The 15,631-nt window shown below is 51.7% G+C and overlaps 1 protein-coding gene across 1 annotated transcript in view; it reads left to right on the forward strand.

The window, feature by feature from the left end:
• Positions 1–1,291: 1,291 nt before the first annotated feature.
• HGFAC (HGF activator) overlaps positions 1,292–15,631 on the forward strand; it is a 45,816-nt gene continuing 31,476 nt past the window's right edge. Inside the window, exons 1-3 of the mRNA XM_056855125.1 lie at positions 1,292–1,664; positions 11,319–11,441; positions 12,234–12,365. Coding sequence (XP_056711103.1) covers positions 1,292–1,664; positions 11,319–11,441; positions 12,234–12,365 — 628 coding nt within the window. The remainder of the gene's footprint in view (positions 1,665–11,318; positions 11,442–12,233; positions 12,366–15,631) is intronic.

The raw sequence follows: 15,631 nt of genomic DNA on the forward strand, positions 1-15,631 counted from the left end.
CTTCCTTCACCCTGCGCCGCATCAGGGAAAGAGATTGTCGGCAGCTTTCCACCTCCTCCGCAAGCATAATCCACTTGTCGAGATTCGGGGGGGTCTCACTGCATATATGCCCAGTACAGGATGTCGGGGTGCAGTCCCTCCCAAAAACATTGTAGCTGAGTAGCTCCACTCCAATCTGTAAATTTGCTCAGAAGCCGTTGAGATTCGCTAGCATACTCTCGGACCGAAGATGTCCCCTGGCGCAGTTGCAAAATAGCAGCTTTAGCTTCCCCCCCCTGAATGGGTCATCAAAGTGTCTCCGCAGAGCTCGCATAAAGTCATTTAAACTCCGTACGGATCGGGCCCGGAAATCAAACTGTTGAATCATCCACTCCGCCGCCATGCCTTCCAAGAGGGATGAGACGAACCGAACCCGACTGTCTTCCATGGGGAATGTATGTCCCTGTTCTCTCATGAAATGATCCACTTGGTGCAAAAAGTAGGGCAATGCTTCAGCAGTGCCATTGAAAGTCACTCGCAGATCTCTGCGTAGGGCAAGATGCCGAGGCAGCGGTTGTGGCCATGGCTGCATGGGTGCCCCTGGCAGTACCAGTGCGGAGGGTAGCGGCCCCCCTGGTAGCACGGGTAATGGCCTCCCACCTCTGGGTGGTGGTACTACTGGTTGCCCCGGTACCGTTTGGACAGGTCGCTGTCCAAACGGCGTTATTATTCGTGGAACAGCCCCCAACCACAACCACGGTGGCCAATCTGACACAACTGTTGACTCCGATGTTCGGGGATAGTGCGGCTGCACTAGCCGTGCAAGTGCAACCTCTGCTTGGTGGGGACTCTGCCCCACTCCTCACTCTTCTAGAGCAAGAAGCCCTCCCGATCGTCACCACGAACGCCGCCTTGAAGCTCGAAACTGCCCAGACACTCGTCGACCAAAAGAAGGCTGAGGAACAGTTGCGAGTAGCGGACGCTGTTGCAGCCAAGGCTCGGGCCGAATGGGAGAAGGAGCAATGATTGGCCGCCGAACGTGCGCGAGCGGCCGCGGACGTACGTCCTAAAGACACTGTAGGAATTGGATTCTCGTTTGGGTCCACATTTTCCCTGGCCTTTGCCCTGTCTCGCACCACACAACGTGCACGGCGCCTTGTGGAACGCCTGCCCGGATCGGACTACTCTGACGAGGAAGACCTGTACGGTGACGGATCTCACTGGGCTTCTGATCTTCGGGTCAGTCAGTCCCGATGCACGTGGGGAGCTGGGGATGAATTGCGCCTCTTGAGGGACCAAAATCGGGACTTAAATGACCGTGTGGCCCTTCTACAGGATCAAATGGAACGATTGTTTCGTGAAAACGACCGTTTGCAACAAGCTCTATCTACCCCGGCCCAACCCGCACCAGCCCTGCCGGGCCAGCCGGCCCCAGCCCTGCCGGGCCTGCCAGCCCCAGCCCTGCCGGGTCAACCAGCCCGAGCCCTGCCAGGCCAGCCAGCCCCAGCCCTGCCGGGTCAACCAGCGCCAGTTCTGCCGGGACAACCAGCACCAGCCCAACTGGGCCAACCAGCTCCCGGTTTACCAGCTCCCGGGGCACCTGTGTTGCCAGCTTTTGGAGCGCCTTTCCTGCCGCCTCCAGGGCAACCGCCTGCTCTCCTGCCTGTGCAATGGAAGCAACCTCGGTTGAAAACCACCTACGACGGCTCGATCGAAACTCTACCCTGTTTCCTACATCATGTAGACAGTTACATGAGGGAACAAGGACAGTTCTTCCCCACTGAAGACAGTCGTGTTCGATTCGTTGCCTCTCTGCTGACAGGGAAAGCAGCCGATTGAATGGTCCTCCAGATTGACACTCAGGCCTGATCCATTCGCTCTCTCAACAATTTCATGTTTGCCCTGCGGAGGCGGTTCGAGGATCCCTTCTTGGGAGAAAGGGCCAAAGCCGAACTCCTGCAACTCCGGCAAGGCTCTACTCCCGTTCGGGAATTCGCAGATGAGTTCCAACGACTTGCCAGTAAAATCGTGGATTGGCCTGAAGCCACCCGAATACATTACTTCCGAGAAGCTCTACACCCTGACATTTTGAACTGTGCATACATGCAACGGGACCCCGACACCCTGGAAGATTGGATTTTACTGGCAGAGGAAGTGGAAAGCCACCATCAATTTATATCTCTGGTCCGACGCCGGACCAGAGAGGGGAGTAGTTGTCAAAAATGTCCTTCTAAAGTTGCAGCCCCCACCCCGGGGAGACCAACGCGGCCCGCGCAGGACTGCGAATCCCGGTTCCAAAGAGGAGCCTGTCTCGTTTGCGGAACCACTTTGGTCCACTTTGCTGCCGCCTGCCTGCTTCGACCGGACTGGTTGGTCCCTTCGCGGCAAGATGGACCACTCCGGAATCAGGGGTGACCTCAGCTCAGAGGCACCGTGGCCAACTGTAGCTCTGCTCCTGGACGGACCGCACCATCAGCTCTCCACATCGGAGAAGCGCCCCTCGACCCTGCACCAACGAACCCATCGGGGTTCCGGATTATAAGTGCCCTACTGGGGGACAACTCGCCGTCTTCAGATGAGGACATAGGCTGGGACCCCACGGCTTTGAATCTCGAATCTCCTCTGGATCTGTCAAAAAACGGACAGGGTCTGCGGTGAGTGGAGCGACACCGCGGACCCTCGCAGCTATTCCTGCAAAACCCAATGCTCCGGTGAAGTGAGGTCGAAGAGACTGTATATGTGGACGTAGTTACCAGTTAAAGCACTTATAGACTCTGGGTGTGCCCGCTCCCTAAACAACGTAACCACTTTCAAGGCGCTCAAAGCCATGTCAGTGCCCCTACCTGCTCCCATCCAGTTCGCCCAGATGGATGGCAGTGATTTTAAAGGGGGCCCAGTGGATCGTCGCACTAGCGGGTTGGCAATGGGCGTCAGCCACCACTGGGAACAAATTGACTTTACCATAGCCCCTGTCAGATACGACGTGGTATTGGGAATCAACTGGCTCAAAGGACACAGCCCTTGTATTGACTGGGGGGTTGGAACTATAAAATTCTCCGATCCTAATTGCGATCAACACCGTCTCGAGGTAGCTGTTGCACCTCCGTCGGCCTCGGCTTTAGTCTCAGACCCCCCTCGTCCTTTCCTCTACCTGTTGAATATCGAGACTTTTCAGACGTTTTTGATGTACAGGAATGTGATGTACTGCCCCCCCACCGCCAGACAGACTGTGCTATTGAAGTGGTGGGAAATGAAAAACTGCCCAAAAGTAAGATTTACCCCATGAGCGCTACCGAACGTACCGTGTTACGTGAATTCTTGGACAAGAATTTAGCGAGGGGTTTCATTCGACCATCTACCGCCCCTTCTTCGGCCCCTGCCTTCTTTGTGTGCAAAAAGACGGGTGACTTGCGCTTATGCATCAACTTTCGGAAACTCAATGCAGTCACCCAATCCAAATGCCTATCCCATCCCTCTGATCTCGGATCTCTTGGGACAATTAAAGGAAGGGCGCATTTTTACAAAACCTGACTTGGTAGACGTCTACTACAGAATCAGGATTCGAGAGAGCGACGTGCCTCTCACTGCCTTTTCCAGTTGCTTTGGCATGTATGAATTCTTAGTGATGCCTTTTGGATTAAAAGAGGTCCCGGGGGTCTTCATGCAATTCATTAATGAGATCCTACATGACTTGTTGTATAGGGGCGTGGTAGTTTATTTGGATGATATTCTTATTTACTCCAAAACTATGGACGAACATGTTGCCTTGGTGAGAGAAGTATTGCAACGCCTCAGAGACAATCAGCTCTATGGTAAGGTGTCTAAATGTGAATTTCACCAAAAACAATTAACCTTCCTGGGCTATATAATTTCACATCACGGACTTACCATGGATCCTGACAAGGTGCAATTGGTAACCAATTGGAAACCACCCTCCACCCGCAAGCAGGTTCAGCAATTTCTTGGGTTCGCTAACTTCTACAGGGGGTTCGTTCCCAACTTCGCTCAAATCGCACTCCCCATCACGGATCTCCTTAAGACTAAGGGGAAGGGCACCGCCGCCACGTTGCCCTCAGCCAAAATTGACTGGACCCCCCAGTGCCAAACTGTCTTTGATACTCTCAAACGACTGTTTACCTCTGAACCAGTGTTGAAGCATCCCGATCCTGATCAAATGTTTATAGTTCAGGTTGACGCCTCAGACGTGGCAATGGGGGGCACTTTTACAGCGGGGGAGGGATGGTCTTCTGCATCCATGCGCTTCTCTAAAAAGTTCGCGCAATCTCAGCTCAACTGGCCAATCTGGGAAAAGGAAGCGGCTGCCGTCCACCATGCCCTTACAGTGTGGAGACAATTTTTGGAGGGGTCTAAAGTCCCTTTTGAAGTGTGGAGCGATCACAAAAACCTGGAAGCACTCACGGGGTCCCGGAAACTGTCCGCAAAACAAGTTCGCTGGGCGGACTTCTTTGCTCAGTTCCGTTTTGTATTGAAACATGTGCCGGGGAAGCAAAATGTCCTGGCTGATGCTCTATCCAGACTTCCCCAATATCCAACCAAGGTTGAACGCCCCACGGAGTCCCTGTTCACTCTTGCCCAAAGGGGTTTGCTGCCCACTCTAGCAGTCCAAACCCGAGCGCAAACCCGGCTCCCGCCGCAACCCCCACAACGGGGGGACACTCCAACCACACCGGTCAGCCCGACCGCGCCACCCCCCTCACCTCCTTCGCCAGCTCCGTCGGCACCCAGTCACTCGGACAGTCCAGCCGTCCAACCCCCCCCAGGGACATCCCCTCCTTCCACCACGGAGCCCATACCACCAGATCTCACAGACTCTTTTTCAACCTCACTTCGTTCCGCATACCAAGCCGAACTCTCTAAGCAAACCTTTCCCTCCGCTCTAACTGAATGTAGAGGCTTATGGTACAAAGACTCTAAGCTGTACATGCCTAAAGATCTCAGAAAAGAGGTCCTACAGCTGGTCCATGGAACCAAAACCGTGGGACACTTTGGGTTTCTAAAAACATTGCACTTGTTACGGAGGCAGTTTTGGTGGGCGGGCATGCGGACTGATGTGGATTCCTTCATTCGCAGTTGCCCACTCTATGCTACGGTAAAAAGGGCCCAAGGGAAGCCTCCTGGATTGTTGCAGCCGTTAGAGACCCCCACTAGACCGTGGGAAGTTATTGCTATGGATTTTATGACTGACCTCCCCCTCAGCGAGGGGAAAACTGTACTTTGGGTAATCATGGACCTGTTCTCTAAACAGGTGCATCTGGTCCCTTGCGCAGGTATCCCATCCGCCCCCAAACTGGCCCGCCTCTTTGTGTCACTTGTCTTCCTTCTACATTCCTTTCAGCGCAAGGTGGTCAGTGACTGCGGAAGTAGCTATGTGGGTAAATTCTGGAAAGCTTTCCTAAAATTAGTGGGGGTGGAACAAGGTCTCTCAAGTGCTTTCCACCCCCAAACTGATGGCCAAACCAAACGGGTGAATGCTGTATTGGAATGCTAATTGTGCTGTTATGTTAACTATCATCAGGATGATTGGTTTGAATTGTTACCCTTTGCTGAATATGCATATAATAATGCTGTGCATCAGTCGACTGGATTTAGTCCCTTTCGGGCTGTTTATGGGCAAGACTTTGGTCCCATAAGCCATAACGACCTCTCCGGGGTGGAGGGGGGAGAAAGTGTTGCTGACTGGGTGCACATGATTCAGACAACCTGGCCTTGGCTGGTACGTAATCTAGAGCGAGCTAAACGTAAATACTAAAGTCAAGCCGATAAGCATCGCTCACCGAGCAATGACTACTCAGTGGGAGACATGGTTTATTTGTCCACCAAGAATCTACGGTCCAACCGCCCGTGTAACAAACTCAGTGCCAAGTACGTGGGTCCCTTCCCCATTGCTCGTATCATCAAGCCAGTCACTGTGGAACTTTCACTCCCAAAATCACTCAGGAGAATCCATCCTGTCTTTCATGTCAGTTTGCTAAAGCAACACATGCCTTCCCCCGAGTGGCATCCTGAACCACTCCCTGATGTACCAGTGATGGTTGGGGGGAAGGAACATTTTGAAGTTGCGAAGATCTTGGACTCTCACGTCTGTCATGGGTCTCTCCACTACCTAGTCCATTGGAAACATTTTGGTCCTGCCCACAATGAATGGGTACGTGCACATGACGTGTCAGCATCCCGTTCGGTCCGCCAATTCCATGCCACCAACCCCGACAAGCCTGGACCGGTGGCGGACGGTGGGAGGGGGCCTTAAGGAGGGCGGAATGTCAGGCCTGCTTTCCACAGCTCTAAGCAGCCTGTCAGACTCTGACCGTTTTAGTTTCGATTCTACCAGGTGCCTCTCAAGGCCAAACTGCTAACTGCTGAATTCCTGTTCCAGTGCTATCTCCTGTGGAAATGGTTCCTCAGTAGAAGGGGGGCCGCCTTGACCTGTTGTGACTAATACTTTCCCTTATAGGCCTACCCCGTGCTCCCAATTGCCATTCGTGCCAATGTACCTGTAAGCTCTGCATACCTGTGTGTTTTCCATTAAATCAGCTCTCTTTTGGACTCTTTGTCTCTGGATGCTGTTTGTGGGACTACCACGGGACAAGTGCTCACACCTGTGGAGATTCCCTGACGGTCCTTCCCAGGCCCCCGCCAGAGTACCACCGAAGTAGAAGTAAATTTTAGATTAGAGTCCTAATGTAAGCTCTGTGCTCGTTGACAAATCCATAAACAGACTCCATAGGCAGGAAATCCTAAGAAAGCTGGTTTATTAGAAAATATACAACAAGTTGCAGAAGCCAGAAAACTAGAAGGACTCTAATGGGGGTGCATTCTACAGAGAATCATATATATAGAAGAAAGGCTACAAAGTCAGGCCACCTCTGGTTGCTAAGGCAACCCTTCAGTTCCCACAGAAGTTAGACTACACATACAACTCTCAAAACATTAGCAAGACAGCATAACAGTTGCGACCTTGGTTTAGCACCTGGCTAAACCACAGAACTCCGTTCTCAGGCCAGGCCGGTCCTGACATCTCCTTCATTAATCTGTCTAATCTTTTAAAGCCGTCTATGCCTGTGGCCATCATTACATCCTCTGACAGTGAGTTCCACATTTTAATCACTCGCTGTATAAAGAACTATTTCCTTTTTCTGTCCTGAATCGACTGCCCGTCAGCTTCATTGGATGCCCTCAAGTTCTAGTCTTTTGGGAGGGGGAGAACAAGTTCTCTATGTCCACTCTCTTCACTCCTTGCATAATTTTATAAACCTCTATCATGCCCCCCCTTGTTGTCTTTTTTCTAAACTGAAAAGTCTCAGACTCCTTAGCCTTTTCTCATAGGGAAGTTACTCCAACCCCCTAATCATCTTGGTTGCCCTTTTATGTATTTTTTCCAGCTCTGCAATGTTCTTTTTGAGATATGGTGACTAAAACTGCACAGAGTATTCCAAATAAGGCTGCATCATAGATATCCGTCATTTTATTTTCAATCCCTTTCCAAATAATCCCTAACATAGAGTTTGCCTTTTTAGCCACTGCATTGACACTTTCATTGACGATGTCCTCAAGATCTTTTCCCTTCTCAATCTCAGCAAGTTCAGACCCCATTAGCCTATATTTGAATCTGGGATTTTTTTGTACCCATGTGCATCACCTTACACTTATCAAAAATGAACTTCATTTCCCACATTGTTCCCCACTCACCCAATTTGAAAAGTTGCCACATCTCTCACACAATTCACCGATCTACTTGATAGCAGATAACGCAAAATCCACTTCTCAGAAAGTGTCATTAGCTGTTTTATCCTGGGAGTGATGTATTTATTTCATACAATATTATTTTGTGAATTTGCTATAACAATGTGGGCTAGGGAGTCTACTTGATCCAGACAAAATGGGCATTTGCGTTCTTCTGCAATAATTTTATTGTATCTAGGGTCTTGGCTGAGTCTAAGCATTACACCTTGCCAATAAGAAAGCTCATCTAAATTTATGGATTTCTAACCAGAGGAAATAGTCTGGCAAGGAAAAAGTTCTGTTAAAGGGTATCTGGAAGAAAAAATGTGGTCATCCAGTATGTGGGTCTAGATCACAAGGGTTAGGGTCTTCCTTTGAAGCACCACGGCTTTTACCAGGGTGCTTGCCAACACTTTCCACACTCAGCCAGCCAGCATGGCATAGTGGTTAAGAGTGGTGGTTTGGAGCAGTGGACTCTTATCTGGAGAACCAGGTTTGATTCCCCATTCTTCCAAATTAAGCCAGCTGGGTGACTTTGGGCCAGTCAGTTTTCTTAGAGCTCTCTCAGCCCCACCTACCTCACAGGGTGTCTGTTGTGGGGAGGGAAAGGGAAGGTGATTGTAAGCCGGTTTGAATCTCCCTTAAGTGGTAGAGAAAGTCAGCATATAAAAACCAACTCTTCTTCTTCTCATTTTACATGACATTAAAGGGAATACAATCCTAAGCATATATACTTGGTATTGCTTCTCAACAAACAAGAGGAGATCTAAAAGTACTTCCAACAAAAATAAAATGTTACCAGGCCACCTATATTATGACCCAAATAATTTATGCAAAAAATAACAGCTTCTAACATCATGACTAGTGTGAGGCAAACAGCGCCATCTTGTGGAGATTTCTGTTTCTGGTGGTCAATTATCTATTGGTGCTAACTATACATTGTCTGCCATCTGTGCTTGACGTGAAGCTTTGCTGCCACGTAACCCACTGCAATCCCGTGACCTACAGCGTCATTATAAGGCTTGGGCGCACCCCCATCTAACAGGGGAAGAGGGCTGGAGAGGAAAATCCACAGGAAAGTGAGGGTGGGTGGGGTACAAGGAGGGAGAACTTACATGGCAGAACTTACATGGGAGAACTTAGACTGCTTACATGGCATGGAAGATAAAGCAGATTCCCTCAAATAAACATTTGTGACTTCTGGCATTTGACTGACTGAATTTGCAAATGTCTTCTTTTAAACACTGAAGGGTTTTTACATTCTATAATTGCCCTGGGTTTGAAAAAATAATTCACTCAATTATATCAGCCCTTTTGTGGATGGGAGAGGCGGCACAAATTCATTGCAGTTCTAACACAGCCAGCAGACGCGAGTGTTTGAAAACCCTTCACATGCATTATCTCAGAAACGTTTGGAAGGCGGGCCATTAGTATCCCTGTCTTTATTATAATCTTCAAAGTTTGGTGAGTGGTTCAAGATGCATAATTGGGCATGTAATATTGCAATATCCTGGATTGCTCTGAAAGGGGGAGGGAGCGGTAGCTCTGTGACAATTGACCATGGTCCTGGCACGGACCCTGGTGAGGTCATAACTGGGCAGGGTTTCCAGCTTCCCGGTGGGGCTGGAATTACAACTAATCTCTAGACCACAGAGATCATTTCCCCTGGGGGGAAATGGCTGTTTTGGATGGTGGACTGCATAGCATTATATCCTGCTGAGCTCCCCCCTAGGGCTGTTGAAAAAAAATTCGGTAAAGTTCGGCTTTGGCAAAATTCGGCCCTTTTTAATTCGGGACGTTCCGAAGTCCGAACTTCCCTGCTTCGGATCCACGAAATTCGGCACGAGATCTGGAGTTCGGGGGAAAATTTGGCTGTGTCTTTGAAGTGCTGAGAGTCGGGAACTGAGAGTCAGGAAGGGGGCGGGGGTCTTTAAAGAGCCCCCCCCACGGGCCTTCACGGGGCTTCCATGAAAGCGCGCGGGGGGCTCTTTAAACAGATCTGCGCCTCCCAGCTGAAAGGCGCAGATCTGTTTAAAGCACCCCCCATGCGCCTTCAGGGAAGCCCTGTGAAGGCGCGTGTGGGGGAAAACAGATCTGCGCCTCCCAGTTGGAAGGCGCAGATCTGTTTAAAACGCCCCCCGCCCGGCTTCAGGGAAGCCCCGTGAAGGTGCGCGGGGGGCGGGGGAACAGATCTGTGCCTCCCAGCTGGAAGGCGCAGATCTGTTTAAAGCGCCCCCCGCCCGGCTTCAGGGAAGCCCCGTGGAGAAAACAGCAGCTTCAGAGGGCGGACTCTGTTGCATTATATGAACGCACATGAACACACATGAAGCTGCCTTCTCCTGAATCAGACCTTCCTCAGTCCATCAAAGTCAATATTGTCTACTCAGACCAACAGCGGCTCTCCAGGGTCTCAGGCAGGTGTCTTTCACATCACCTACATGCCTAGTCCCTTTAACTGGAGATGCCGGGGGTTGAACCTGGGACCTTCTGCATGCCAAGCAGATGCTCTACCACTGGGCCACAGCCCCTCCCCAATTGCTCTTGGATATTTCTCTTGATCTTTTCCACATGTGCTAGACTGCACAGGTACTGCACAGGTATATGCTGCTGAGGTCCCTCCCCTCCCAAACTCCACCTTCCTCAGTCTCCACCCTCAAGTCTCCAGGAATTTCCAGCTAGGGCTGCCAGGTGGGGGGTTTCCAGTGGTCAGTTGCCCGCCAATCCACCGGGCTTATTTGGAGCAGGGATCACATGTGCATGCACACACGGCTGCATGTGACGTGATCGCATCGCTTCTGGGTTTACCCTCGGAAGCAGCACATGGCTACAGCCGCTTTAAAGTGGCTGTGGCGATGCAGTGCTTCTGGGGGTAAACCTGGAAGTGACGTGATTGTGTCGCGTGGCTGCGCTCATGTGCAAGTGCCCCAGCCCTGCCCCCAAAAACTTCCTACTGATGGAGAGGAGGGACCTGGCAACCGTATTCCCAACCCAGAGCTGGCCACCCTATAACTGACTCCCTCTCTTCTTGTCACATGACCATAAACTCAGTAAGTTGCATTCTACTGCCTGGGGGTTAATTGTGCGTTGCAGATCTGGAAAAATTGAAGCTCGTTGACTGAATGAATGTGACAAGCTCTCTCACCCATGCGGTAGCATCTCTCTCTGGTTGCCAACTCCAGGTTGGGAAATTCCTGGAGATGCAGGGGCGGATTTTGGGGTGGGGAAGGAGCTCAGCAGGGATGTGGTGCCATAGAATCCACCCTTTGAAGCTGCTGTAGTCTGTAGATAAGCTGTAATTCTTGGAGAACGCTGGGTTCCACCTGGAGACAGGTAACCCGACCCTTTACACACAGCCTCACTTGTGAGAGCTACTCATCTAACACACATACATGCAAAGAGGCAACACCTTTCTCTCTCTCTCTTTCTCTCTCTGCCCCTCATATGAGCAGCGCAGTGCGCACACATGAGATGTGGCTTCTTCCGCCTCACTCACACCCTGCCTGCCTTCATGTGCTGCAACCTGCTCAGTCTGTTCTTTCAGGCCCATGAATGGCCCTGGTGGACTCTGACAACGGTTGTGAAAACAATTTGTCCCGCAGGTTGTGTAGATCCTTGTGGAAGTTCTCCTTGCAGAAACAGAGGGGCCTGTTCCCCTGTACGCGATCTGTGTTCTTACCATTGCTCCTGCCCTGCAGAATTCACGGGGGAAACCTGTGAAGTGGGTAAGTGCTGTTTTTAGTGAGCTCCGCCTGCGAATGCCAGTGCAAAGCCCTTTTACTCCTGTGTGGCAAAAAGCAATGCTCCTGCACGACCAGGAAAGCAGGAGAGGGGCTGGGTGGACGAGCCAGGCCTGCTGTCGTCCCTGGAAATCCAGCCTCCCTTCGGCAGTGGCTGCTCTTTGCCCTGAATGACAGTAGGAAGGAAGCCAGCCGAGGCGCCTCCCTTTAGAATCACAGAGTTGGAAGGGACCACCAGGGTCATCTAGTCCAACCTCCCTGCACAATGCAGGAAACTCACAACTACCTCTCCCCACCCGAACATCCCTAGTGACCAGAAGATGGCCAAGATGCCCTCCCTTTCTTCAGCAGCAATCTTGTTCACCAAGATCCATCATCGTTGAGGCTGGGAAGGGAGGGTGAGGCCCAGCCATTCAGACCAGGCCTGCAATTTTCCCTCTTGGAACAGAATCCAGTCTTTGCTGGCCACGTGGCAGGGAGTCCCCCCCCCCCGCCAGTACTTGATCCCTGTTTGTCAGTAATGATGGCAAGTTATTGGTTAGAACCGTCTCAGGGCTTGTCACTATCCTTTTACAAGAGACCTAAGGTACTTAGGGTTCCCACCGGTGGGAGGTTTTGGGGGCGGAGCCTAAGGAGGCCATTTTCTCCAGGGGAACTGATCTCTGTTGCCTGGAGATCAGTTGTAATAGCAGGAGATCTCCAGCTAGTACCTGGAGATTGGCAACCCTAAAGATACTTGATAAGTACTTTTCTCCCCCTCCCTTTCCCCCTTTGTAGCAAAATGTTTTGATGAAAGCCTCTATGAGTATTTTGAGCCTGGAGAAAGCTGGGCCAGGATCTATCAAGGGATCGTGCAAGAATGTACCTGTGTACACAGTCGAATTGAATGCCAGCCTGCCCCATATACAGGTAAGGCAAGGCTCTCTCTGCCTTCTTTTCATTTGTGTGCCTTAGATTATTTGTAGTAGCAGTAGTAGCTGTTGTGGTTTTCGTATTATCTATTGTGGCTGTTGTTTGCTTGTTTGCTTGTTTGTTTTTGTTGGGCAGTGACCTCAATAATAAATTATTATTATTATTGTGTGCCTTGTGGCAAAAGAAATCCTTGGCTCCCTGGCACACGTGGCAGTCTAGAAACCAAGCTCTATCCTAGCCAGCAATCTCTGCTGTAAATCACCGACACTTGAACTGTGGGTGCTTCTCGCTGCAATGTTTGAACTAGCTCTAATGTAGAGGTTTTAAATATTCTCCAGGTTCATTGATAGCATTTGGCTCTCTTTGGGGATTAACGCATGGGCAGAATGTTCTTGGTTCGCTCCTCCCTTATCTCACAATATTTTAATCTGAGACTGGATAGTCAAAAAGCATGACGCTAGTCCATCCCACTATAAGTCCGAAGCAAGTAGCTGCTGGAGGCTCCCCGTGCGTTTGAGCCACCCATATAATGTGGGATAGTAGGGGAGTGACTGCCGTGTCATTGCCCAAGGATTGGCTGAGGGGTTATCCAATCAAAGGCCGATTCTCCCCCTTTTTTTCTTGGGACACCAGCGTTCCGGTATACTATCGTGATGGTGTTAAGTACCCCCCCTACAGGGCTGGTCGGGGGGGGGGGGGGTCTGTCTGACCTGGAGAGGGTCGGGGCTTGAGGCGCCTCTTCAGCCTCAGACCAGTCCGAGGGAGAGTCTGAGCTTTCCTCTCCCTCAGAGGCTACCCGGGTGGCTCTATGCTTAGCCCTCCTGGGTCACAGCCTACTTCCTACCTGGCTACAGCTCTCCTCTGGCCTTTTATACTCTGCCCCTTCCACCCTCTGCCCTCCCCCCAGAAGTCCATAAAAGGAGCTCTCCTTCCCCGTCACGTCACTTCCCTTCCTAGCCAGCAGCGCGGCTCGCACCTGCCCCGCCCTTGCTTTTTTTTAAAAAAAAAAAAATATATTTTCCCCCCAAAATCATTTCATATTCCATTATACATAGCCATTGATTAATTATATTGTAACAGTATTTTCTTATCTTATAAAATGTAAATTTCTTTAACTTCCCCTCTCCCCTCCTCTATCTCTTTATTATCATTGTTGCTCTATTTGTAATTATTGTCTAATTCTATTATAACAAATCATCCATATCCCCTACAACAAATCAGAATTAGATCAAAATAAATTTCTTAATATCACAGTTAGGTTCATTCAAACAGTAATTTGTCCATGCCTCCCATTCAGTTGCAAATTCATTATCGTCTTTTTGATTTATTGATGCTGTAAATTTTGCCATTTCAACTAGTTCCATCATTTTTTCTATCCACTCTGATTTATTTGGTATCTCAGCCATTTTCCATCTCCTAGCACCGTGTTGGCGAACCTATGGCATGCATGCCGACTCCGGCAAGCGGAGCCCTCTCTGTGGGCACGCGCAGGGGCTGGAGCCAGCTGGCACCGCCGCCCCCCCCCTGGCGCCCCCCACCCCGGCCATTCACTCGCTCCACCGCCCAGGCAGGCAGGCAGGAGGAGGGACCCGACCGCTGTGCCGGCGCTACAGGAGAGGAAGGGACCGCTACAGAGCCGCCGCCGCCCTTGCGCACAGGGGACCTCTCCGGCGCGCCCTGCGCCTCTCCATCTAGAGCGGCCACGGGGGAGCGGCTGGGCAGCCCCGCTCATCTTCTGCCGCCACCGTTGGGCTGCTGGGGCCTCTGGGCTGCCGGCTTCCCCGCGCCACACTCGCCACCTCCTAGTCCCGGGCGGGCGGGGGAAGGAGCGTCTAAAAGTCCAGAGTCCGGGCTGAGAAAACGAGGGTGGGAGGGAGGGTTTTTCTGCCCCTCCGTCTGCGACCCCCAAGCATGGGGGGGCGTGTTGAGGGGGGCCCTGCTGGCGCTGGCTGCGGGTGGCGGGGTGCTCCTGGGGGGGTCCGGCCACCTGCGGGCCCCCCCTCTGTGGAGACGCGGGCTGAAGGGCCTGGGGGTGGCGCCACCGCAGAGGGGGGTCTCCCCCTGCCCCGCCGGGAGGAGCGCCCGGGAGAGGCGGGGGAGGGGCAAAGGACCCCCACTGGAAGCGGTGGGGGGTGGGGACACCTTTGGGCCGAGGGCTGCCCCCCTTCCCCCCCATCCCCAAAGGCATGGCTTGGGACCCTCGGGGGGGCCCTTCTGCTCCATCCCGCTTTATTTTTGTTCCCGACACCCCTGTGACTCACTCCGGGCGCCTCGCGCGCCTCGCACTGAGGCCGCAACTGTCTCTCCTGGGCTTGTTTCCCGCCCCCCTTCCCTTCCTTTGCATCAGGGAGCCCACCTTCTCTGGAGAGAGGAGCCTTCCAGCCCATCTGCTTCCCCCCCTCCAGGAGATTCCCTCCATTGCAGGGTTTCTCTGGGGCTTCTTCTTGGATATTTATGCATGGGGGGGGGGTTCACCCTTGGAAGAAGAAGCTCCTCGTTTCTTTCTGGGCGAAAACGCACGGGAGGTTTTGCCTTGGATTTGCCGCTCTCAAGGTGCACATTTTTCCCCATCTGAATTCTCAAAACTGCACGGGGGCTTATTGTTGAGTTCTGAGAATTTGGCTGGGGCAAATGTGCGTTTGGAGAGCAGAGTTTTGAGAATTCAGATGGAGAAAATGTGCATCTAGAAAGCGGCAAATCCCAAGGCAAAACCTCCCGTGCATAAATGGCCTTTCCTTTTCTTCTCGCCCTCTCTCTTGCTCCCTCTCCACCCCCCTCCCCGGCTCTAACCAAGCTGCTGGCAATTTTGCATTGTCCCCCGCATCCCTTCTTTGCAACACCCCTACCCGCCTTCTGACTGGGATAGAGGGGCTCAGGGTCTCCGCTCCTGCTTGTATCTGAGGAAGGGTCCTCTGGCTCTCCAAAGAGAGAGGCTCTTTCTTGTCTGGGAGGTTTTGCCTTGGATTTGCCGCTCTCTAGGTGCACATTTCCCCTGTCTGAATTCTCAAAACTACATGGAAGCTTATAGTTGAGTTTTGAGAATTTGGATGGGGGAAATGTGCATCTAGAGAGCGGCAAATCCAAGCCAAAACCTCCCATGCATAAATGGCTAGATCTCTCTCCCACCCCACCCCATGCAAATCTTTTTGGTCTCTAAGGTGCTGCAGGACTTGAACCAAACTATGCATGACTCCAAATGTGCGGGAATGCCTAAACTAAAACCTCAGTATTCAGGTTAAATTGCCGCATTGGCACTCGGCGAT

This window comes from Euleptes europaea, chromosome 9, assembly GCF_029931775.1.
Source record: "Euleptes europaea isolate rEulEur1 chromosome 9, rEulEur1.hap1, whole genome shotgun sequence".
Lineage (NCBI taxonomy): Eukaryota > Metazoa > Chordata > Lepidosauria > Squamata > Sphaerodactylidae > Euleptes > Euleptes europaea.